The 25,740-nt window shown below is 38.6% G+C and overlaps 1 protein-coding gene across 1 annotated transcript; it reads left to right on the plus strand.

Annotated features, from left to right (window-relative positions):
* Positions 1 to 1,429: 1,429 nt before the first annotated feature.
* On the plus strand, positions 1,430 to 24,458 carry LOC145771789 (solute carrier organic anion transporter family member 4A1-like). The gene is made up of 12 exons (XM_082583524.1): positions 1,430 to 1,718; positions 9,306 to 9,437; positions 10,958 to 11,224; positions 11,662 to 11,777; positions 14,402 to 14,492; positions 14,803 to 15,009; positions 16,820 to 16,992; positions 17,225 to 17,386; positions 18,001 to 18,170; positions 18,519 to 18,770; positions 23,736 to 23,906; positions 24,146 to 24,458. Exons 1-12 carry the CDS (start codon positions 1,597 to 1,599, stop codon positions 24,338 to 24,340), a joined length of 2,058 nt encoding a protein of 685 aa, XP_082439650.1. The 5' UTR covers positions 1,430 to 1,596; the 3' UTR covers positions 24,341 to 24,458.
* Positions 24,459 to 25,740: the final 1,282 nt, after the last annotated feature.

Consider the following 25,740-nt stretch of genomic DNA (forward strand, 5'->3'; position numbering starts at 1 on the left):
ATTATGAGCTTATGGCTTGTTATCGCAATGTAATCCATTTCACGCTTTGCTGGAAGTTAGCCAGAAATAGCAAAAATTCACCAAAATCTTGAATTTACAAGAAAACTACACAACTTTTAGCATCAAATTTAGTCTCATCAGATCCGCCTGAAAATTTTAGGAAAAACCAAGTGCATGGCGTTACTGTGCTTCAAGTAATCAACGGAAATATGAAGGGGGGGCCAAATCTGGCCTCCCTTTGAGGAGCAAAGTGTTAATGGAGTCAGATAGTCAACTTAGTTAGAATATCTGTTACACAGACAGAATTTCATTAGACAGCCAATTAACATTTCAAACTACAGCTAAGACTATCCTTACATTTATAATAATATTACCACAATATGTTAAAATTTAATCATTATAACCCACAGAATATCGATCAGCCACTCACGGTAACTTGACAAAATTAGGGTCTTATGTAAATTGTATCTAACCACAGATCAATTACTGTCAACTAATTTTAACTGCAAAATTTTATCAATGCATGCAGTAGACAGAGTACAGTAGTTGGCCAATGGGCAAAGAATTTGATGTTATTTACAATAGCCTACTTACTGAAGCTACAGTGGATATACATCACTTTGTGTTTGTTTAAAAGTGACTTTGAAATCCTCACTGTGGAGTGTGGGTGTATGCAGGCGCGGATTTATGGGGGGGCACAGGGGGCCCGGCCCTCCCCCCCAAAATTTTGTGAAAAATTGTAGAAATTGTATGTTTCCGCATCAAATGGTTTAATATGCTTCTAAACAGCTGATATTAGTCCCTCAGCATCACAATTGATGAAAATGGTTGTTTTAATATCTATTTTATAGCATATCGTATATGTCGTAGTATCATTGTTCATATCTGTTTAGCTTTTTCTTTCTTTTTATTGATTTTTAAATTTTCTGGCCCCCCCCCCCCCCCCCGAAAAAAACTCTTAGATTCGCGCCTGGGTGTATGTAGGATTTGAAAAAAACTGATAGTAGGCCTATACTCATGTCTCATAAAATAAATTAATTCCATAAAAGTCTTCACGGCTGTTATATAAAATATTTAAATTGCTATTTTCATCAAACTGCAGGCTACGAAATATGAACAAGAATTGATTAAATCTTGAGGACATTTTTTTTTTTACACAAACTAGTTCATCAAACCTTCAAATGATGTAGAAAACCGTACGTCTAAAATGAGTTAAAAAACATTATTCGGTCAATAAAAAATTGCTTTTTTCAGCGTTACCGTTCTTTGGTCTATAATGAATTGCTGCTGTTTTTTTAACTTTATGTCTTCAAAATAGACTTCAAGGAGAAAATTATAGCTAATGTACGTCACAATGAAAAACATTATGACACGTTTGCAAAATTAATATTTTCTATTCCATTTACAAAATATAAAGTTAAACATTTTTATGTGATAGGCCACAAGAAAGAAAATTAAAGAACTGTAAAAAGTAGTAGTAGGTAATAAGACATAAATTAGATTTTCGTACAAAGTATTTTTGTACTTTACAGCAGTTTTTAGAAATTATCAGTTCAGTAAGATACTCAGCGGAAAGGTTAAGTTTTAATTTTCAACATGAGTCTTATCAAAAGTTTAAGGCTTAGCATTGCCAACTGTGATGATACTCCAGATATTGAAGACCCTCTCGATGTGGCATGCGGATGTGAAATAGGATGCGGATCCTGTAAAAGCAAACGGTAAGTCTGCTGTCAATCAAAGCGATTATGCTCAAATTTTGGAGATCTTTATAACTAATTTTATGCAAAAATCGAAATAGTCTGCATGAAAAGAAAGTCTTATCTTAATTTTTCTCCAACTTTTATGTTCACTATGGCAATATTAGTGTCAATATTTCTGAGGCATTACATGGCCACCTAAAGATACGGCCTGATTTGTCACATTTTGCAAAAATTTCCAAATTGTTCTAACTTTGGGCGAACATTTAAATAAATTTTTCTAAAAATTAAATTTTTACTCTTTCTTTATTCTTTCCCCCAGATGACACAATAGGTTTTAACATCCTCACATGTTGAAAAAGAAAGAAAATTTGATTTTGTAAATTTTAGTCAGACTGTTGATTTTCAATAACAGTCTGATTTTGCGTTTTTCAACTTACTTTTTCTCATTTGCTACTGCTTCCCCAAGGCAACAAAAAAGTTTTATGTCATTAAAAAAACGCAAAAAGTAGCTAAAAACATCTCAAAAAATGTCAGCCAATCACAAGCAGTAGCTGTAATCAAAATCTGCAAAATGTGACAAATCAGGCCGCATCTCCAGGTGGCCATGGGCATTATTTAAAAATAAATAAATAATGCACATCCACCAGTTTGCAGTTGTTTTTTCCAACTCTTTGTCAAACATTCTCGAATCTCCTTTGTGAATTTTGGGCGGAGTGATGTAGCAGCACCACCTGACGACATTGGATTTTTGCTCAAAGGCTCATTTTTCGAAAGATGTGATTGCTTTTCATACAACCGTTTTGTTAAAAGTGGGCCAATGATAGTTTCTTAAATGCAAAAAAATGCCAAGTAAAGAAATCGGGTCAGTGCCGGTCTTTGGGGGTGTGCAAACCGTGCGATCGCACAGGGCCCGCAAATTAGGGGGCCCGCAATTCACTCAGAAAATGTAGTCATTTTTGTCATTTTCAATGGAAAAATTCAACAAGTGAATTCAACGAAGGAATTAGCAACAAGAAAACATAGAAAAACAACCTATTTCGTCCCCTGAAAAAATCGAGAAAAAAAAACAACTTTTAGCCGAAATGGCTGATCGGAGTTGCCGCAAACATTTCAAAATTTCTTTCTATTTTTTCAGGGGACGAAATAGGTCGAAATTCGATTTTGTTGACAGCGGACAAACGTGTCCAGTCTGAGCAGCTATTTCGGCGAACAAATTAAGTCTCACGGCGGACACACGAGATTTAACTTCGATCGTCATGCTTAATCACTGTATGTTGATAATTCTTCACTCTGAAAGGCCTTCATCAGACCAGACCATTGAAGAGTCAAAGCACCCTGTAGCTGCCCAATACACATATATTATACATAACATAACTGATTAACTTCCACCGAACGAGGTCGTGTGGCTTCTTGCGTCACAATGCTCTGGGCAGGAGTCGGAAAACTTCTGCACCAGCGTGACTGTTTTCTGCTGTGCAAGTTTCACTAGGCTTTTATCCTTAGGTTTATTTTTGCATGTCATGTGAGCGAAAGTGATGGAGAGCAAGTAGGCTACTGTAGGTTCATCGTATTCATTCTCACTTATCAAATTTTTCCTGGGCCTTTTCTTTCTTACTGTAATGCCAAAACTTAGCCTACTCGTATAATTTAATTTTGTAACCAACCTTGTCTTATCAATATTACTCGGAGATCAAAGCCAGACATTGTGATGTAACACTTGAACTTAATTTTAGTGTAGAAGTAGGTACTCCCATCTATTCTTAGCGAAGAATTCACCGTTATTATGCTGATTCAATGTCATCAAACGTTCAAGCAACCTAAAAATCCAAAGCTTTTCTGCTTAAATGAAAGCTAAAGGATACACCGATACAGTATTAACATTTTCTAGATGCGCCCTAGAATGTGCTGGAAATTATATTCTCTCAACAATTGTTCGTGCTATGCAGCAATAACGTCAGGGTTAGAAATGTTTAAGGATTCAATCTATTTCGTACCAGGGTTAGGTTACGAAATCGGGGTGCGAATTGTTCAAGGGACAAAATAGGTTGCATCCAGACTCAACATAAAGACATAGCTTTAATTCCGAAAAATGCCAAAGAAAACATGATCTTATCCTTTTGCTGTGCCACCGGACAGCACCATTTTACAGTAATATTCATACCCAAATTTTTGTTGAACATGCTCTCAGAATGCCCCAAAGTCAAAGTAATTTTTCAAAATTTGTTGGGGGAGGCCCCCCAGACTCTCTGCCGCTAGGTGTCGCCTTCGGAAAACACACTGCCAGGCTTCGCCCGCCGACCGTCAAGCTACCCCCCTTTCAAAATACCTATCTACGCTACTGAATTGGATCATTGTCATTGAGGCCCACAAAGTATATTCTGCACAGGGCCTGAAATACCCTAAGACCGGCACTGATCGGGTGATACACACCTTCAACAAAACAGATCAAAAATCATTGTTATTGAAGCCTTAATCTTATTTGTAATAGAATGAGGAGTTTAAATGTTTCCAAAAAGTTCTTTATAATTAACTCATTTTAGGTAGTCGAAGATAGATATGTTGCCATGTGCTTTTAAGAAAACGAGAACAAATAAGACGTTTTGTTGTGACAACTGACAAAGTATGAGAGAAATTTTAAAGTTTTAAGATCTTATGGTTTATCTAATTCTTGCAGAATCTTCAGAATAGTTACAAAGAGAAGCTGATCAATTAAAAGTTGCAGTGCAATCTCGTTCCATTTGCTAAAGCAATCCCTGCAAAATCGTTTACTTTTACATACTGTACACAAACTTACCCCTGCTTTGAATAATTCAAGTCAACTTTTATAATACAAGTAATTTGCGTTCTTCTGGTGAATATTTACTAGGTTACCTCCTGATGTGAAAGATGATAACTAGCTTTTTTATTTCCGACGTTTCGTCAGTCAGCACGACTGACTTTTTCAAGGTGGCTAAAACACGTTAACACGACTTGTTCAGCAACGATGGCACAACACAAAAACATACTGATAAAATGAATAAAGTAAAGCAGCAAGAATCAGAATTAACGTCGGAAATAAAAAAGCTAGTTATCATCTTTAACATCAGGAGGTAACCTAGTAAATATTCACCAGAAGAACGCAAATTACTTTTATTATCAAATGCCTGGTGAACAGTCTCTCTCTGTTTTTATAATACATGTAAAACTAAGAGTGACTTTGATTTTGACGCCACCCAATGACTCTGCCTTCTTTGAACATGACTACACTGCGAAACGCAAACTCCAAAAAGGCTGTCCATTCAAGGATAGTTCTTCCAATGGGAGGTATTCTACAGTTTTTAAGTGTCTGGCTTTTTTCAGACAGAAGACACTAAGATTTATAACTTCTTGAAAAATACATTTTGACTTGCTTATAGCCTATCTTCTTCGTACTCGATATGATTTGACTATTACAAGAAACTAAACATTCTTCATTTTACCATAACATCCTGCACATCATCATCATCATCATTTTCAGCCTGTGAGAGCCCACTGCAGAGCGTAAGCCTTCCCCTTTTCATGCCAATTTACATGATTATGTGCTAGTTGGTACCAATTGGTTGTATTGCATTGTTTGTCAATGTCGTCCCTCCATCTTACTTTTGGTTTTCCTTTCTTTCTTTTGGTTTCTCGTGGTGTCCATGTTGTTAATTTTTTAGTCCATCTATTGTCCTGATATCTTGCTATATGACTTGCCCAGGACCATTTTAGTTTCTTGATTGTGCTTAATATATTTCGTAATTTCGTTTGATTTCTGATCCATTCGGCAGTCTTTTTATCTCGCCATGTTAATTTATTAGTTAGTCATTTTAAAAACTTAAAATTTTTGTATTGTTTTAGAATTTGTATTGTCCAGCTTCCATAGGCCTTACAGTAGTTTTCCTATTTCCAGCGATCACGTTTAAACCTCTCTGGTCGTGTGTTTTTTGTTGCTCTTTAGTTACCCTTTAGTTAATATTCTCTCATAAGGTGTGGCTGTATTTGGTAATACGAATAACCAATAAGAAATATCCAAGCACACTCTGTAGACAAAGCAAAAAAGTATAATAATTTTGCTGTTTTCACTCAGAATATGTCACACCCATTTCGGTAGCGGGTTTGGAAAAAGCAATTTAGAGGGCACCAAAATTTTAATAACCCCCAAAAAAACAAGAAGAGTCAACAATTAAATTACTGAGTGCAAAAGAAGTGAAAAAGTTGACAAGGGTGGGTGAAGAAATTGTCCTCCAGAAAAGTTGTCGATTTTTACCTTGTTTTGGTGGTTTTGCGTATAGGTTATTATGTGCTCCATTAGGCAGCACTTTGTATTTGACTAAATTCAGCCTATTGAAAATTACTTTCTTGTACAAGTTAGATCCACAGGGTTTGATTTAAAGTTAAAGTTATAATTCAAATCATTTTTCTGTTCATGTTCTCAGAAGATAACATTTTTCTTATTTGCTGAAAAATCTATCTTGAAGGTATCCATCTTGAACTCTGAGCGTTGCGCGAAGAAAAAAAATGCTGAAAAATGTTTGCCTTGTTTTGTATTTATATCTAATCTTGTACCAGTGTAGCCTACCTACTGCACTGAGGAGGCCGGAAGGCCGAAACTGTGTGCACTGTCTGCAGTTATGGACGCTCTTGGCTTAGGCCGATTGATCACTCTCCTGATGGAGGCACCTTGCTATGCATTGCGCAAAGCTAACTGCTTGCAGTTTGAGCGCCTTGGCAAGGTTGGCAGTAGTACCATTTTTAGAGCTTAGGTTCCACAAATGGAAAAATTTTAAGGATACCACAAGGATAAGAGTTAAACTGACTGGTAAAGCGGCGGTCGATTACCCAAGTGACAAGAATACGGTGCGATACTGATGAGCCCAACCTCATGGGCGAAACACGTGTCTATCGCTGTCTATTCGATCCTACAATCGGCTGACCAGAAACTTATCGTTTAATGGAAAAATGTTACATGAAGGTATATATCTCCATGGTCATACCAGTGTACCTACTACACTGAGAAGGCCGAAACGTGTGCACTGTCTGCATTCGTCTGCCACGAGAGCCAAATTATCCTTAAATGGTTCGACTCTCTTCCTCGTGGGAGACCCCAATTTTATCCGCTCTGCCTACTGGCAGACCGGGTATAAGAGTAAAAGTACCTGCGCGAGGACGCGTGAAGGAGACGTGGGCGCTGCCCGGCGGTCAATTACTGCCGGTTCCAGCGTCCACACGCGACCGGTCGCCCGGTCCGTCGCAGGGCTTCTTTCTGGGCTATGCAGAAAGAGCCTGTCTCCCTGGCCCGCTCCGCCATTCTAAATTTACGGACGGGCCATATAGTGTTTCGATCCACACTCTCCCTCCACAGGTACCTCGACTCCCCAGCCTGGCCCTCGCGACCTAAGCTGGTGGACTTAACCCTCCGGGTGCATCGTCACCCCATAAATCACGCCGCTCCCCGCCGCCGCGGGGTGTGGCAGGCCGGTTTACTAAAGTCTTCGACCTGGCTATGTTTGTTTGTACTCTCTCACCGTGTCAATCTTTTGTACCGTGAGCTGCTGATGCGAATAAAACAGTTCAACACCTCTAGTCTTGTAAATATTCATTCAGAGAAATTTTGAATATTCGTTTATGATGAGAATATTCCCCCACTTTCCGTGTATAGCTTATTCAAGGGAAATTTCATCTTATACTTTCCTGAAGTAAGCAATGCATTTTGTTTCGGAATAGGCCTAGTACATTAATGTTTCAGCTTTTAAGAAAAAAAAATTTACACCCCTTATATCAACGGCTGAAAACAAATGATTCTTATGTCTCTAGCTAAATCAGTGAAATGTGATTGAGCGAGCGAGAAACTTGCTAAAACAAACAAAAATTACATGATTTCTTCTTTTTGTTGATCAAATCACGTCCCAAGTCACTGGCTCTCCCCCAGATCCGCTACTGATCCTCTCTTATCTTCTACTGAACGTGTTTTATGCGAAGTCACGTTTAATAAGAATGGTGCCAAGGCATGGGAGAATTCTTTGCTTAAAATTTTGCTGATACTTTGAAGAAATACTGAAGAAATAATTTTGTTTTCAAGAAATCATAAAGAGATACTTTTACAAGAAAGGTGATAATTTCACACCAGTTGGTTCTAAAATAGCGTGTTTTATGCGAAGTCACGTTTAATAAGAATGGTGCCAAGGCTTGGGAGAATTCTTTGCTTAAAATTTTGTTGATACTTTGAAGAAATACTGAAGAAATAATTTTGTTTTCAAGAAATCATAAAGAGATACTTTTACAAGAAAGGTGATAATTTCACACCAGTTGGTTCTAAAATAGCGTCACAAAAAGTCTCTACCATTGACGTTTTTAAACCAGTTCTCTTAGTTCTTGAGCATTGTACTGTACGGTATGTATTGTATAGTATAGGCTAAAGTGCATTGAATTCGGATTTGAATAGATGAATTGAAGAATATTTGTTATTTGGTAACAAGTAAGGTATTGTGAGAATTTAACCGTAGTGGTTTTTCCCACTGTGATGTAAAAATTATTTGCTATCAAGTTTAACTTAATGATTGACAAATCAAATAATTTTGTGTGATTTCGCAGCAGCAGCAGCAGCAGCAGCAGCAGCAGCAGCAGCAGCAGAAATTACAAATACAACTACTAACCCATTATTCGTCGTCGTCGTATATAAGCCTATATGGGCCAACGGTCTACCTTTTTACCAGATTCACGATGTTCCCGGATTCACGATGTTCCCGGACTATGCTGCAAGGCTACCAGAGAGCAGCCAGTATTTTGTTTCATCATCCAAGACACGCAGAGGATTTTTATGTCCTGGCTACGTCTACTGTCTTCTAAGCTTTCCCACGACTTTGTGGAGTAGAAAATTGCCAGATCGTCCGTATATGCATATTTTGCGGAGACCGTGCTTGGCAGGTCGTAGGTGTAGATGTTAAAAAGAAGTGGAGCCAAGACCAATCCCTGCGGGGCGCCATTTTTTAGGCGTCATAGTCTGCTTCGCCGTGGGTTTCAAGAGATAAGGGTGAAGCTTCGATTTCTGACAAGTTGTATGATCATATAGACTATAATATGTCAGTCTGGAAGCAGGCGAAGAAGCTTGCAAATAAGGTCCCGGTGCCATACGGTGTCGTAGGCAGCTGTAAGATCTAAAAAAAACAGCGCCGGCCTTCTTTTTGCCTCAAAGCAATCCTCAATGTCTTCGGTCAAGATGTGACCTGATCTACGATGGATTTTCCGCGACGAAACCCAGCTTGCTCCTATGGCGGGAGCTGGTGTCCATGATTGGATTGACGTGGGCATAAATCAGTCTTTCGAAGATTTTGAAACAAAAACAGAAGAGAGGTATCAGACAATAACTTCGTGCGTCTGCTGGTGACTTAGGCTATAAGGCTTAGGGACCGCAGCTACTAAAGTTCTTCTTCAGATTTTGGAATTTTGAGGTGGCAAGTAAGTATACAAAACAGAATTGCAATTTTACAAGCATGTGTTCCAAATAGTAGACTACGCAATGTAGAAAAATTGCGTGACTCAAACGCAACAATGCATTCTTTTGAACTTAAATAAATTCACGTCTTTTTGCCTGTTCGTATTTTTTAGGTTTCCAACAAACATCTGCCAATGTTTTGCAACTTCCAAATGGGCTTTGGTATTTTTCTGCCTTGGTGCCATCATGCAAGGCTACATAGTAAATGGAAATGTTCCTGTTATCACAACTACTTTGGAAAGACGGTATGATTACATAGTTTGTATCATTCGGTAAATAATGTTGATCAAAATCGTATTAGGCCACACCCAATGCCGGATTTACCATTAGACTATAAAAGCTTAAGTATAGGGCCTCAAGATTTAGGGACCTCAACATTTGAGATGTTACCACGTATATTTAAAAACGTTTAAATATATATATTTGCAGAAACTTTCCCGTTGTAGGCTTATGACGTGAAATTTTCTGGCAATCAGTTTCAATAAAGTTGGTAGCCTATTCATAAACAGGTCGTAGCCTAAAGCAACTTAAATTTATAGTGTTTTTTTATGCAAAGGAAATATAACACAGCTTAAAAAGTTATATTTTGAACTGTTAATTTGCAAAAACTTGACTGTTAATATTTATTTGTGCTACTTTTAATAAAGTGTTGTTTTTTGCACTCCTTGCGTCCTCTACTAGTTTTGGACAAATTCGCAGGTTGTAGCCTTCATGAGACAAAATTATAGGCCTAGAGAAAAGCACGCTTTGTTTCATAGGCTACGCACTTTCATCAAATTACATGCAAGCAAAACAATTCAGATGGTCTTCCAAAATGTAGAATCACTTATCCGGCTACCAGCTGCTCAGAAACGAAATGCTTTTCATGACTTAAAAGAATTAAAAATGAATTGAAAACCACTTCGTTTTTGTTTGAACCTTCGTTCTTCGCCGCTCCAAGAGTCGAAAGGGCTTTGCTTATCAGTTTCACCAACATTGAGTAGTAGCGGCTACTCGGGCTACATTTTTAAAAAGGTTTCGAGCAGCCATTGAATTGATTGGTCATCCAGTTCACGTATACCACGCACACCATTCGTCGCGTGGTAGATAGGACAGTTGCAGGTGGTGTGGTTTGCGATATCTTTCTCTTTGTCGCACTCACAAGTCGCGGATGGTGCCAACATCCATTTGTGCATATTGGAGCGAAACAATCTGACTCCAGTGTGCAGCGGATTGAGCCCCACCAAAGCGTTTCTTGGCAAAAGCAATGTGGTTGAGCTGGGGCCAGAATCGGTTATCTTTAATGGTTAATTTCAACACTTGCTACTTGAGTGCATATTTCTCTATTACCACAGTAACTCACTGTGCTACCGTGGTTGTTTATTTGAAATACTCATCTCCGTGGCTGTTAGGGTAAAGCGGTTGGGGGCCTCAAAAGGAGAATAGTCCAGGGCCTTTTTTTCTGTACATCCGCCCCTGGTTACACCTCCTTTGAGACAGGAGTAACTTCAAAATAAATAAAAAACAGCGTACAAAAAATAACTAAAATTAGACCAGTTGAAGACTTATTAATGAGTATGCTTTAGATTTAGCCTACGGTAGTTTCTCAATATAAGTAATTTCATACTTTGTTTTATTGAGCATGCGTTGGACTGAGTTTCTTAATACAAGTAATTATTTCATACTTTGTTTTTGCATTCGTACGCAGTATATTCTACGCTTGCTATAGTCAGGGAGTCAGACCATAGAAAAACATCGTGCCTTCAGCAACTTTATTATTTTTCAGATTTGAATTAACAAGCACAGAAGCGGGATTCATTTCAGCCAGTTATGACATCGGTGGTTCCATTGCTATATTGTTTGTAACTTACGTTGGTGGGAAAGGACATAAACCTTTATGGGTGGGATGGGGTATTTTTTTGATTGGTTTGTCAGGAATACTCTTTTCATTTCCACGTTTTATGGCACCATCTTACGTATTTGGCAATGACATCAATGTATGTGGCAATGCATCATCACAGCTTTGTTTAATTTCAACACTAAGAAATTTCAGGTAAATAAATTACTAAGTATTTACAGCAGTTTTAACAAAAGTCTTTTCCCCATTCACTACAGTAGGCTACTGTGTAAATCAAGGAGTCAAAATTGTGCTAAAGGGTCAAAAGCAACTGTTTTGGGGGCAAACATGTCAATATTTGAAATGAAGTGTCTGTTTAAAATTGTTGCTACTGAATGCAGCCGAATATTTATGAAACGTCATTTAACATGTAATACAACGTCATTAACACGTATTAATAACAATAAAAAAAACTTTTTTTGGTTTAGAGGGCAAGATAAAATTTGAGAGAAGGGGACGATTGCTCCCCCAAGCCTTCCGTAGCTACGTCATTGCCCCCTCGATAAAACGGTGGTTTGACTTAGTTTCTAGAAAAATTTGTGAAAAATAAAACATGGCATTGTAGTTCTCTTCCTAATTAACTCTACAAATAGATTTTGGTTTTATGGAGCGATGATACTGATTGGAGTGGGAGCTTCACCTTTGTATTCACTTTCCATTATCTACCTTGATGAGAATGTACAGCAAAGATACTCTGCATTGTACAATGGTAAAATGTTCTGTATTATTGTGGTAGGCATAGGCTGTAGTTGACTTGTAAAAGAAATCAATAAATAATTTCAATAAAGACCATAACAAGGCCTCCGAGAGAAGTCAGCACTGGTCGGGCAACAATACGAAAAATGGGCCCCATAATATTTTTTAGCAAATATACAACTAATTTGTATCTTACGTTGCATGTTCGTGTTAAGCTGAAATTAGCCTACTTTCCTCAGCATGAAAAGAACTTTGTTCAATGTAAAAAATCATCAATAATCACTGGGTTACACTTGCAGCAAAAATGCCATTGAGGCAAACTATTTTGTCTAGAAAGCTTTGTAAACCACAATACAGGCAACGAAAATAGTTCAACCAAGCATAATTCAGGAGTGTTCAAACTTTTTTCCACGCGAGCCAGATTTGATAATACTGAAGTGTTCACGGGCCAACAGTCACAATAATTTTTCTAAAAACTGTAAGTTGAATTTATATGATTTTTCTGTGTCAGCAGGCCAGAAATAACACACTGTGAAACAACAGGCGCGGGCCATACAAAAACGTCTCGCGGCCGGAGTTGGCCGGCGGGCCGGACTTTGGACATCGCTGATTTAATTCAATCCTTTCCGGACTTTTTGCAATGCAAAGTTTCGGATCACAGCATCAAATGATAAAATTTTGCGGCGTCTGAATTGATGCACAACATGTATAGTTAGGCTTTTCAATCGGTTTTGAGTCATGCCGAAGCGCAAACATTTGTTTACAAATTTCAGTAATTGCTAAAACCACGTCCTCAAATTGCAACCGTTGGAGATATCTACAGGAACACAAAAAAAATTCATAACAAAACTATTTGGAAAAACGTTTTAAAAGTTGCAATCAATGATTTCCTTGTGTAGAGATTATGGGGTGGTTCGTTCTGGTTTGCAGCTGAAGTTTGCTGTGTATAGCTTTCTGTCAAAAGTACCAACTCATCCAAAATGTCTTGAAAAATGTCATTGTTGTACAAATGGTTTAAATTTGTTCCACATGCCAGCAACTGCACAACAGAAAGACATACGATGAAATTTTTATGGAACTTCAAACTCATCGACGACATGTTTGAGTTTGTTGATACATTTGTCAATTCCAACAACTATCGAAGCCTTTGCGATGTAGCCTACGGTAGAATACATTTCCTTCGAATGATTCAGCTAGTTAAGTGGAGTTATAAAAGCGTTTTGTCCTCTGGAAAAGAAAATCATTTTCCTTTAAATTTATAACTGCTCCAACAACTTTAGCTTGCGAGTAGTAGCCTACTCTTCCCAGCTTTCTCTTACTTAGATTACATCTTCGTTTAATTTCAGTAAATTCATCAGTCAATCTTGTTTAGGACCTTATCCACATAATGCAAAGCAGTCACAAATTTAAAACTGCTAGTTGTAGGCTACTTTAGCATTGACTCAGCTTCCGATCAAGCTCTTGTTGGTTCCAACTTGATGCATTTAGCCTAAGCAAAGTCTTTAATAGGTCTTAAGTAGGCCTAACGTCTATAGAGCTTCAGTTGCAAAAGGGTAATGTAAAGCATTGGGTTGGACTGCACCACGCATTGATTACCTTCTCGAAGTCAATTTTCTTTGCAAAAAATGATAGGACTATGCTTTCTTTAGATTTTTCAGAACTTTCCCTCTGACTCGGCCATAACTTTAAAGATGCCGCAAGCTTACATTCGATCAATTACTCAAAAAATGATATGATATTTGAACAACGTTGTCTGTAGGCAACACTATGAACTCCAACTAGCTTTAAGCAACAACATCCATAAACAAAAAATAGCCAGGTTTACTTTTTTTAATCGTGCTTGAACTGACACCTTTCACTTTCCCAGATAACTAATGTTGGATACAACATCTTATGCCTGGCCAACGCAGATTTTGAAGTTAAGGTTCAGTTGTCAAGCAAAAATAGTTCACGCTTAGCTAAAACAGCACCAGTTTTAAACTTGAAACTATCAATACAATCGAAACCGTTCAGTTATACAGAAATCATTTCAGCTTCAGATTTTACGTCTTGAAGCTATTCAACATCGCGTACCTTAACACGAAAATGATTTGTTCTTGATGAGAAACATCGAAAGTGACATTTACAATGATTGAGAAATGCTTGAAACTACGCACTTCATTGAAGAATTTGTTTATTAATGAGTTGTTATATTTTTATTTTAGTAGTAAAAATGGGCCCCCCTCAAAAGTGCAAAAACAAAAAACTACTCGTTTTTTCTTTACAATGTTTTGCTATGAGGGAAACTTGCCCGACTTCCCCCCTCTCGGAGCCCCTGGGCCATACGGTAGGCATATGAAGCTTGCTCACAAATAGGCTGATATAACCGTAAGAGCTTTTATTAATCATGTAACTTTTTGATCTTTTACTCGCTATCTCATTGCATACTCTTATTCTAAATAAAAGTAAAGGTTTCAAGCGGAAAGCATCAATCTTCTTGATTGAGAGCTGCCATAACGCCAATATTTTGATTTTTGTTGTGGAGTTTTAAGTTCAATACTCAATAACAATCGCAGAATGTCACTGTGGTGTATGCAACATATAAGTTCAAATTAAATTGAACCATGTTTAATTATGGTCAAACATTTCCGTTTGCAGCTATTCTTATTGCTTTCTCTATCATTGGACCAGGAGCTGGATTCCTCGTGGGAGCCCAGTTTTTGAAACAATACACTTATTTGGGAGAAACGTGAGTATCGAAGCAGAATGCAAGAAACTTTAATTGTTTGTAAGTCAATAGAAACGTACATCATGCTTAGTTTATCAGCGGAAGAAAATGAAAAGGTGTCCCAAAACGAGATGTCTTGATACAATGATGAATGACAGCAGAATAGGCATAGAAGACCTGAAGGCGGTTGAGAGGAATCGAGATATATGGAGCGAACAGGTTTCTTGAGTGACCGAGAGTCGAAATCTATTAAACGGATGATGATAATGACTAGCAACCAACCTTTAGCAATGTATGTTTTTTTTTATTGTCTGATAGAAATGTTTTTCAGTGTTTCAATTGATCGATCAAGCGAACTTTGGGTTGGGGCTTGGTGGATTGGAATCTTGATCGCTGGTTGCATTGGCGTCGTTATTACAGTTCCTGTCATGATGCTGCCGCGAGTTCTACCAGGAACAAAAGATTTCAGACTAAACAGAGAAACAGAAGCTCACCAGAGTTCAAAAGAAGATCCACATGTAAAAAAATTTGGAGAAAGGCATGTTACTCCTAATCGTAAAGATGTTTTTTTGCCGAAAACAATTATATTTAATACATACAGTATTAACTTAAATGTTTAGTAGTTATTAAAGTGGCTGCAAATTGAAACAATAAGATAATATGTTTACAGATTAGTGCATGCATTCCGATAGATTGAAAAATATTATTTTATAGTTTTCGTGTAAAGGTGCGTCTACACGAGAAAGTGTTCTTGCTTAGAAATTCTTGCTTAAGCTAGTGATTAAACTCGTTTCGTCTACACTGGCAACCTCGACGAAGATTTTGCTCGCTTGAATCGCGGTCACGTGAGTATCTAATCCCCAATGACGTCACGTTTTAAAAAGTTCGCGCCAAAGCATAGCAGTTCGCGCTAAAGTACAGCAGAGCAGACCAAGCAACTGACTGTTCTTTAACTATTTGAAGTTGTTGCAGTCTTTTAGTCATGGCTTCCCAGAAGTTGTGTAAAAAATGCTGCAAAAAGCGAAGGATGCAAACCCGCAATTTACTGCTTATTGAAGCATTCAGACACCTCAGTGAGGTTGAAATGTTGGAAACAGAATTTCGTGTCAGCGTGGGTGACTGGTAACAACCAGCAAAATCATTCTTCCGCTATTTTTATTACCCAGTGTACAATGGCAATGGTTTTCTGCTGAGATCTTGTTTTCGATTTGAAATTGGAAAATATTGTGCTTTCTATGGGCTATTTCGAGTACGGTCACCGCCAGTTCAGCCCGCAACATTAATAAGAACGGGTTGGGATCAAAACTTAACGAAATCCTTTAACGATACCGCCCTGCCCTGTCTGGATACTGAGCTGAGAGGAGACCTGAGATTTTGGCGGGAAAAAACATTTCTAAGCAAGAGAACTCACTTGAGCGCCCAGTTTTTCGCTCTGGAGCGTATTTTTTCTCGACGGCTCGCTTACTCTCCCATTTTCTTAAAAGTAAGCGGCACAAACTGCGATTAACTTAAAGAAACAAGAAGTTTGGCTAGCTTAAGCAAGAAAACAGTCGTCGTGTAGACGCACCTTAAGGCTTATTACGCAAGCAGCAGAAGGCAAAGTGATCGTGCAATGTCAAATGAGCATGTGCTAACTATTTTAATGAAATGTTGTCTTTTTAGCGTGTAAGCCATTTCACTTTGACTTGAAGAAGCTTATGCCTTCGTCTTATAAAAACGTTTTTAAATTTAACTTTAGCCTTGATTTTTCTGAGACAATGGTATACGCATACTAACACTTCTGGTAACTTACAATTTTTTTTGAAATTTTCATTCCAATTTTTTAATTTTTGTGAAACATTTCAATTTGCTGTTGAAGTGGAAGCATAACAAAGGAAAAGAAGGTTTGCAACTGTTGACTAGTTTTCGAATTCAAATAAAATTCGGCAAATAAAATTCGACAATGCCAACAACACAAATGACGTAAGTTTAATAGAATATTCTTTTAGAGATCAATTGGCGATCTTTACGGCTTTGTGAGTAAAACCCTTTCTAAAAACTAATTTTAGGGAATTACTTATATGGAAACGTTATTAAAACCATATCATAGGTCTAGAATATCTTGTTACAACCTGTTGTGTTCAAACATCATTGATAAAAATATTTTTGATATTAACACCCTCCTAAATACGAATTTTTTTAATTGTAGTCTTTGCTATAAACAAAACCAACGCAAATCCATGAATAGGTCATCCGCAAAAGTTTAAATAAAAACAATTTACGAAATTGTAATGGTGCGTTTTATTTTCTAGTAATTCAGTCTTTCGCAGTATTTTTAAAAAAATTAAAAAAAAAAAAATTGCTTACAGATTTCGAGATTTTCCACGCTGTGTATGCATCCTGCTTCAAAATCCGACTTTTCTTTTCATATCAGTAGGAATTTCTATTGACTCGATTTTGCTCGGAGGAATTGCAGCATTTGGCCCGAAATACATAGAAACACAATTCGGAGTTGACGCAAGCACAGCAGGAACATATTTTGGTAGGGCGTTTGAAATGGTCGTTTTAATGACTCTGACAATCGAAGCACTTCATACAATGTATTTATTCTACATGAATTTGGTGTTAACTGTTGTAAATTTAATGTCAAGACAAAAGTTAAACAAAATTTTCGATGGCATTTTTAAAATCATTAGTGTGTAACTGTCAAAATATTAACTAAATGCAGTGAAAGCCAGCTAGATTTCATTGACAACATACATTTCTATTCTCAGGACTGATGGCGATTCTTGGAGGGGCAGGAGGGCAATTGACTGGAGGGGCGGTCATTGCCAAATTAGACGTTTCCTTGAAGAATATGTTGCACATGTCTTATATCACTCCTTTCTTAGCAGGAGTTTGCTCATGTTGTTACCTACTCACTTGCAGCAACCATCGTAAGTCGAATTTGGCGTTTGTATTAGAAACCACGGATTATTCTTTCAAGTGAAGACTTTATTTAATAGGATAATTGCTGAAAAAAATATAACAAAAAGCACCTGAGAAACTATTTTGTTTGATGATACCTGTACATTGTACAACTGGTGCACAATATGGCCCACCAACACCAAAATAAAAAAGCTGTTAGCCTTCCTGGTGCAATTATAGATTAAGTAGCCCTGAAGTAATTTGTTGCTGGTCAATGCAAGTCGATCGTATAAAGCAAATCGTTTTATGTTACATTGAAGCAAGACTTACATTTACATAGGACTTCTGCTTCACTAACTAGGTATTTGTCATGTTGTATTGTTCTCGTTGTGAGCGTAAGCAAGCATATTTATCCGTGCTAGTGCAACCAGTAAGTTGGCTACATTTTATTAGAAATTAGTAAATTTTGAAGGTAAAGTTACTCAAAGCATTATTATGATTTTTTATATTTAACTTAGAAAGATCATCTCGACGTAACAAAATTGAAAATTCAAATATAAAGAGCAAACAGCGTTATTACACAGAATCTGCAAATAACATTTGTTTCTATGCCCATGCCCATCGCTCAACTTTTGTTGAATAGAATTCGTTGGAGTGACAATTCCTTATACCGGCTCTAATCAGACTAACCCAACAATTGTTGATCAATGCAACAACGTTTGTGGATGCAGTGAAGACGTTTACAATCCAGTGTGTGGAAGTGATGATCTGACGTACTTTTCACCTTGCTTTGCGGGATGTTACAACCAAACAGTATGTTTTGCGTGCAATCACCTTATACATACATGCCAATAACGCAAGCTTGTATATGATTATTTTGCAAAAGAATAGTGTCCTAATTGGATCATGAAGAATTCATGCAGTAGCCTACCAAGCAGCAGATAGTGCTAATACAAGACATTGGCTTAGCTTAAACCAAACATGTGCAACTTGCGGCCCGCCATATCTTTCTCACATGTCTGGATGAGTAGGGTATATCAAGTTGCCAGCTTGCAACACGTCTCAGTTATCTTCTAAACATTATTATTAGCCTGCTACTTCCCGATACATAATGTTCAAGTCCTTACTAACACAATGCATTAATTATATCAACGACCACAGGGTGAAACATATTCAAACTGCTCATGCGTGACAATAATGAATGGAAGTGCGCCGTCAAACCAAACCAACCTTGGAACAGCGACACTTGGGGCTTGCCCAGACAATCGATGCAGAACCGGCTGGCAACTCATATTGTTTTGCCTTTTAAATTTTTGTATCATGTTTTTCACGTTTTTCAATGATGCCTCTGGACTTCAGGCTTCTATTCGATGCGTTGCTTTCAACCAAAGATCTTTTGCGATTGGATTACAGGTAGGTGACTAAAGAAAACTTAATATGATATAGGCTATTTTATCTTGGGAACGATAAAAAATGGTCTTATCGAAATTTTCAATAGGCTTGTGATATAGCCTAGGACCCTAGGTCAAGACTAGGGAAAGAAATTTCTATTTGTTTTAGGATTGAAACCAAACACTCATCCACCATAAGTTTAGTTTTGCAAAATACGAGGATTTTTCAAGTTTGTTGCTTCAGCAGATTGTTTCAAAAAATGTATAAATTGAAAATTAATTTAAACTAAATATTTCGTTTTTACATTTTAAAAATCAGGAATTTAAGTAATGACAAAGTAGTTTAACTTTAACAATGTCTTCACATTTGTCGTCATCGTATGAGCCTATGGGGTCGACGGTCTATCCTTTTTCCACCCCAGATTCACGATCTTCCAAGAATAAGCTGGAAGGCTACCAGAGAGCAGCCAGTCTTTTGTTCATCATCCAAGACAGGCAGACTTTCCACTCTATTAGGTGGCTTGAAGGTGGTGCAATCGTTGATGATGTGGTCTGCGGTCTGTTCCTCAGCACCACATTCACAAGTAGAGAAAGAATCCATTTCCCATTGGTGCATGGTTGAGCGGAAAAGCCGGACGCCCGTACAAAGATGGTTGAGGCGCACCCACGCCTGTCTTTGTAGTGTCAGGCCAGTGAGACGGGTGTCGATATCGGGGATCAAAGAATGGAGTGTGGTGGTGTTTAACTTCCATTAAGAGTTTCATTTGTGGACCGCCCAATTAGCCTCAGAGATGTTTCGTCCACCTCCTTTATTGATCAGAAGTTGAGCGACTGGCATGAATGAGTGTCTTGATTTCAGTCGATGGGAGTGCTCTCTTGGGAGAGCAAAAATCTTGGAGTGGGTAAGATGGTTGGGCTCCAATGCCTGTCAACGGAAAGACAAAGTGGCTTCTTCGCGACGAAACTCATGGGGTTGGATGCCCGCAAGAATGGGAAGATTGTCCAAAGGTGGGCGACGAAGGCACCCAGTCACTGTGCACCGAGCGCTGTTGACGTTGTTCCAAACAGGCGCACAGTACTCTACTGAAGAGTACACAAGAACGGTGGCTGCTGTACGCACAGTGTCAGAGCTTGCTCCCCAGCTGGAGTCTGCCAAGCGCGAAAACATCACACAAAAAATTTCAGCGATTTTTGACAACAGGAACCTTCCCACTTTTTTAGTTGAAATTTCATAATATTTCAAAAAATCCCTAAAATTTCAAAGTTTTTTTCGCATTATTTAAAGTTGATATAATATTGTAATATTTCTTTTATACTGTACCTAAAACTATTAGTTTACTTATGTGTTTTTTTCAATATGGGGCCAATATATGCAAATTAAAGCAGGGAAATGAATCATAAAATGTGTAAAAATCTTGGATTTTTTCTAAAAATTTACCAAAGTCAAACGTTTCAGTATCTAGTTTTGTATAGGCCAATAATTCCCGCACCCAATAGTTTCCGCGTCGAATAGGGCCTCGTCGAAAAGTGCCGCGTCGAATAGTTGTTTACCCTTTTGTGATTGTCTGACAATTTGATAGAGACGGCCTTCTTCTTTCGTTTGAGACTAGATCAAATTTCAGGGCACGTGGTGGAGAGCCAGGTGAGTGTAGCTTCGTCCAGCGTTGCTATACCATGCGTTCCATTTGGTGCCTTGTAGATGGGACATTCGAGAACGACATGATCAGCAGTTTGTTCCTCCGCGCCACATTCGCAGGCCGATGAGGGAGCCAGACCCCGCTTGTGCATGTTGGAATGGAAGCAACCGACTCCGGTTCGGATTCTGTTGAGCTTGACCCAAGTCGGCCGAGGCAGGTCCATACCAGGGAGGCGCGCCACCGGGTGGGGTATAAAACCATGTAGTTTGGTGTCGGTGGCGCACCACGCTGCTTTCCAAGTATCTTCCATGAAGTGTGCTGCGCTGATGGCATGATCGCTGAATGGATGTAGTAATTCAACAGCAGCTGGTACAAAGGGGTGTCTTGACTTTAGTTTCCGGGGGGATTCCTGAGGTGGGATGTTGAGTTTTGCATGGAGCAAGTGATTAGGATCCCTCGCCCGGCGGGCCAGGTGTATGATGGCTCCCTTTCGGCGGAGCTCAGAAGGTTGGATGCCTGCAAGGATTGCTAAATATTCTGTTGGAGTTGGGCGCAGGCATCCAGTCACAGTTCGCAATGCGTCGTTAATTGGGCTGTCGATGAGGCGGGTGTGGGCACTGCGGCACCAGGCAGGGGCGCAGTATTCAGCAGTGGAGTGAACCAGAGCCAGGGTTGCAGTGCGCGAGGTGACAGCACCTGCACCCCAAGTTGTGCCTGCCAGACGTCTCAGCAGGGCGACGCGAGATGTCAGCTTTTTGCGTAGTGACTGTAAACGGTATGTGAGTGACCTGCCAAGTGTAACCCCAAGGTATGTTGGTTCTGGGCAGGGCGGCAGAATTTTGCCGTTAACGGTCACTTTCAGGTCACGTTTTGCCTCCCTGTTGTTGAGATGGAAGGCTGCCATCACAGTTTTACTTTCGCTGAGCTTCAGTTTCCATTGATGAAGGTATCCAGATATGGCCGTCATGTCTTGGCTCAACGTCGTTTGTAATGATTGCCAGTCTTTCGCAGAGTACAAGATGGCCAAGTCATCAGCATATGCATATTTCTCAGATGTTGTTGATGGTAGGTCGTGCATATAGACGTTGAAAAGGAGGGGAGCCAAGACTGATCCCTGTGGGACACCGTTTTTGAGTCGCCGCAGTCTACTTGGTTTTCCGCTTCCGGTGGTAAGGGTAAAACTCCTGTTGTGGATGAGTTCCATGATCATTTTGACCATGTAGCCTACCTGTCAGGGAGTAGGCGGAGTAGCTTGTAGACTAGGCCACGGTGCCAAACAGTGTCATAGGCTGCTGTTAGGTCGATAAAAACAGCTCCCGCTTTCTTTTTTGCCGAGAAACTCTCCTCAATATCCTGAGTTAGTAGTGTGACTTGGTCTACAGTTGACCTCCCGTGTCGGAAACCAGCTTATTCTTTGGGAAGCAGTGGGTCGATTATTGGTTCGACACGGGCGTAGATCAGTCTTTCAAGGATCTTGAAAGGGATGCAGAGCAAGGAGATGGGGCGATAGCTCTTTGCATCGTCTAGTGGATTGTTTGGTTTAGGGATCGCGACGACCAGAGATCTTCTCCATACTTTAGGAATCTTGAGGCGGCGCAGGCAGGACGACAGGAAATCGCATAACCAGGACTTTAGAACATAACCAGCGTGCATGATAAGCTCCGGACAATGGACATATCCTATCTGGACCAGGGGCTTTACCAGGTTTTAGGTGCTTGCGAGCAGCATTGAATTCGCTCCGTGAGAAGGAGCTAGAAATGCTCTCCTGGTCGGGTGTGTTGATCTTCCAAAGCTTAGTCACTTCTTTGGTAACAAACCGATCGGAGGTACGATCACACGGCTTATATGTCCCATTTTTTATAACCTGCGATGCGATATTATTAGCAGGAATGGGACATTGTCAGGGTGATTGTCTTGATCGTCCCATAAGGTTATTGAGTGTGCTCCACGCTGTACGGCTTGAGTGCGAGAGATTGGATGGTCTCTGTCCAGCGTTCTTTTCTTTTTGCATCGAGTTTTTCCAGAAGAGCCTTGGCGGCTGAGGGTGTTGTTTGACCATCTGAAGATTTAACAAAAGATTGGTAGAGGCGCTCGCATTCTGCATCCCAGCACGGAGTGTAGTTAATTCTACGACCGCAGCACACTCTGAAAATGTGATAATGACAATGCTTGCAGATGACTCCAGAAAGGTTCGAGAAAATGCAGTCATGGCAATATTGAAAATTCGCAATGGGGCAAATAGTGGTGATAGATCCGTTCGGAAGTTTGTTGTTTTAACGATAAATTATGAGGCCAACCATTATTCCGACATCACCATAGATTTATGTTATGAACCTATCTTCACAACCACAATTACATCTGATGACATCATCTCATACCGTGAAAGCAAAATAGAAGGGAAAAGCTATCCAAACCACTCCCAATCAGTAGAAAGAATTGTGAAATTGGTGACTGATGCATACATCGTATATCGTACAGGTGACTGATACATCGTACAAAGTGTGTGGGTTTGATAGAAGAAATGGATTCATCCGTTCTGGTATAGCTTCCAGGAAACTGATTCCTGTTGCAGACACAAAGGCGCACTACAGCCAAGCACATTTGTAGATACTGTTAACACTAAAATCAAGTGCTAGTATATTTGTGTTACAATTGAATTAGTGACTGTTGAATCCAATTGATTTTGCATGACTGTCATTTTATATTCCCAAAACTGATTTTAAAATTTTTGGAAAAAATTGCATGTTTTCGCAAAAAAATTAAAGCAACCGAATCTCAAAACCCAAACAAAACTTGTATTAGAAGCCAGTCCATAGTGCAATGTAAAATAGTATATTGAACATAGCCAAAAAAAAGTGTCTTTAAAGTTCTATTTTCATAAGCATGTTTTGCACATTTTTCGAAAAAGGCAGAATTTTCAACCCCAAAAGTGGGTAGGTTCCCAAGGTCAAAATTTCCTCAAATTCGGTTTCTGGTCGTTTTATGTTTTTCCACAAGAAATATCAACGAAACAAAGCAACATTTTTGGTTCACCGCACCCTAATCGACACTTGGTCACATGCACATTGCACAACCAAAATTGAGAAAAAATGTGCAAGTTTGCTGCGTTTTTGCATAACGTTTTTACTTAGAGCGTTCGCTTTGCCATATTATGATTATGTTTAAACTCCCCAAAACATATTTTGAAGGAATTATGGTTCCCTCAAACCTTTTTATAAATCTGCTGCCGGTTCTGACAAGGTCAGCTTTGACAAGGTATTTTGTCGACAGTGCCCAGTAAAGACCAAAGCTTTGAATTAGTATGACTACAACAAACTAAACAATTAAAATTTCGTTTTCAATTGTTCAAGATTCTTTTGTCAAGAGTAATTGGAACAGCCCCAGGTCCAGTTGTAGTTGGTGCCATCTTTGACAGAATGTGTCTACGGTGGACAGAAGAATGTGGAATCAGAGGCTCATGTCTTGCATACAACAACAAAGATTTATCTTTGTACGTTGCACTGCTTCTTGTTATTTTGAAGGTAGGCTCCAAAATAATTTAACAAAATGGTGTAAGATTTTTTTTTTAATTAAAAATAAAACCTCATCTAAATTTTTAAACGATATAGTCAGCAAATAGAAGCAAATGTAGACAGATGGCGGCCCATCTACTGTACGTCTTAGTAAGCCATTGAATTTATCCTGATGACGTTAAATTAATGTAAATAGTCTAGAAGAACTTCACATGCCCTTCTAAGTTGCAATGTTTATGTATTAATAGTTCGCTGTGGCTCTGGCGTTCCTTGTGGCATTGTTGCTGTACAAACCGGCACCTCAGCAATTGGATTCAAGTATCGAACCAAACGATCAAAATGACCAGAAAAGCACAAAAGAAAGAGAGACCAACAAAGAAATCGCAGAAAGCTTGTTTGCAACGCTGACTGCATCTAATCAAAACCAAATTCCTTCGGAGTAAGAAAATCGTATTTAAAGAAAAATTCAATGCAAAATCTGAGAGTTCTTTATCTGCAGTTAGTTAATGTCAATATTACAAATAAAACAAAGTTTCACAAAGTAGTTATAGATTGGCCACTCAAGCCAACGGGTAAACCATACTTGAAAAAGATTGTCGTGAGTAGCTGATCCAAGGGAGTATTTGGTCACGTACCCACCAAAGAAAAATACTCAATAATTTTTCGCAATGTTTTTGCCATTCACTACTAATGTCATAACTCAAATTTACGGATAAATCATATGAGATTAAACAAAACATGTACAATTATAACCGGGGAGAAAGCTTATGGTGAACACTCGAAAGGGTGTCTGTTACGCTCGGAGTAGCCTAACTAGCCTACTGTTTTGTCTTGGCGAGACAATGGTACGCAATGAAAGTGAACAGGAAAAATCATTTTCAGTATTTTGTCCATGGCTTAAAATCCTCATCACCGCTCCCCAGTCATTCGCATTGACCCGAATAAAAATAAATAAAAAAATAATGTAGATCATAAAGATTACGCCTTGGAAGTGATTATAACCTTTGAGAACGCCAATTTATGAAGCAGTTTTACCGTAATAAGGACTTGACCGAGACTATAAATGATTACATAAGAATGAAGTTGTTGCCAAAACAGACTTCTTGACATTTGTAGTAAAGAAATCGACTGCAAAAATAAAGCATCAATCATTTTGCATTTATATTGCTGTACGGATTCACAAAAAAGCAAACATGAGTCAGCATGGAACGCCAATTCAAAACATTAAAATATTGGAGAATGTCACCATTCTTACCATTCAGGATTCTAACACATTTATGAATTTTGTCCGTTCATGACAAATAAAATTAATGTTTTAACGAAAAAAAAACAGTATTTCCACTTTTATACTTTGACCGAATTCAAATAGGTAACGTCCACTTGTCTCCAGTAGCTAGACTAACCTATTCACATACAGTTCCTATATTTTACATTACATTTTGTCTGTAACATGCAATTTTAGAAATTTATTGTAGCTAGACTAACCTATTCACATACAGTTCCTATATTTTACATTACATTTTGTCTGTAACATGCAATTTTAGAAATTTATTGTAAAATGTTGTGTCACACCGCTTGCAGAAGGGACGTAAGTAAGTAACTTTAAATGTCTGTAACCAGCATGGACAAGCTGAGAACTTGTTTCAACAGTAGTCATGACAAAAATGATGCTTAAGAATATTCTGAGAAATCTGACGACCACCAAGCAAAGTACCTTTGATTGCGCGAACAGCATCAACTGTTGCATATAATAAAAATCACTAAACCTTCAACAAGAAAGCGTAGATCGTCATCCGGTAAACATATTTGTGTTGACGCTCTATATTGTATTACACAAGAATGG

The sequence above is a fragment of the Aplidium turbinatum genome, chromosome 1 (genome assembly GCF_918807975.1).
Source record: "Aplidium turbinatum chromosome 1, kaAplTurb1.1, whole genome shotgun sequence".
NCBI lineage: Eukaryota > Metazoa > Chordata > Ascidiacea > Aplousobranchia > Polyclinidae > Aplidium > Aplidium turbinatum.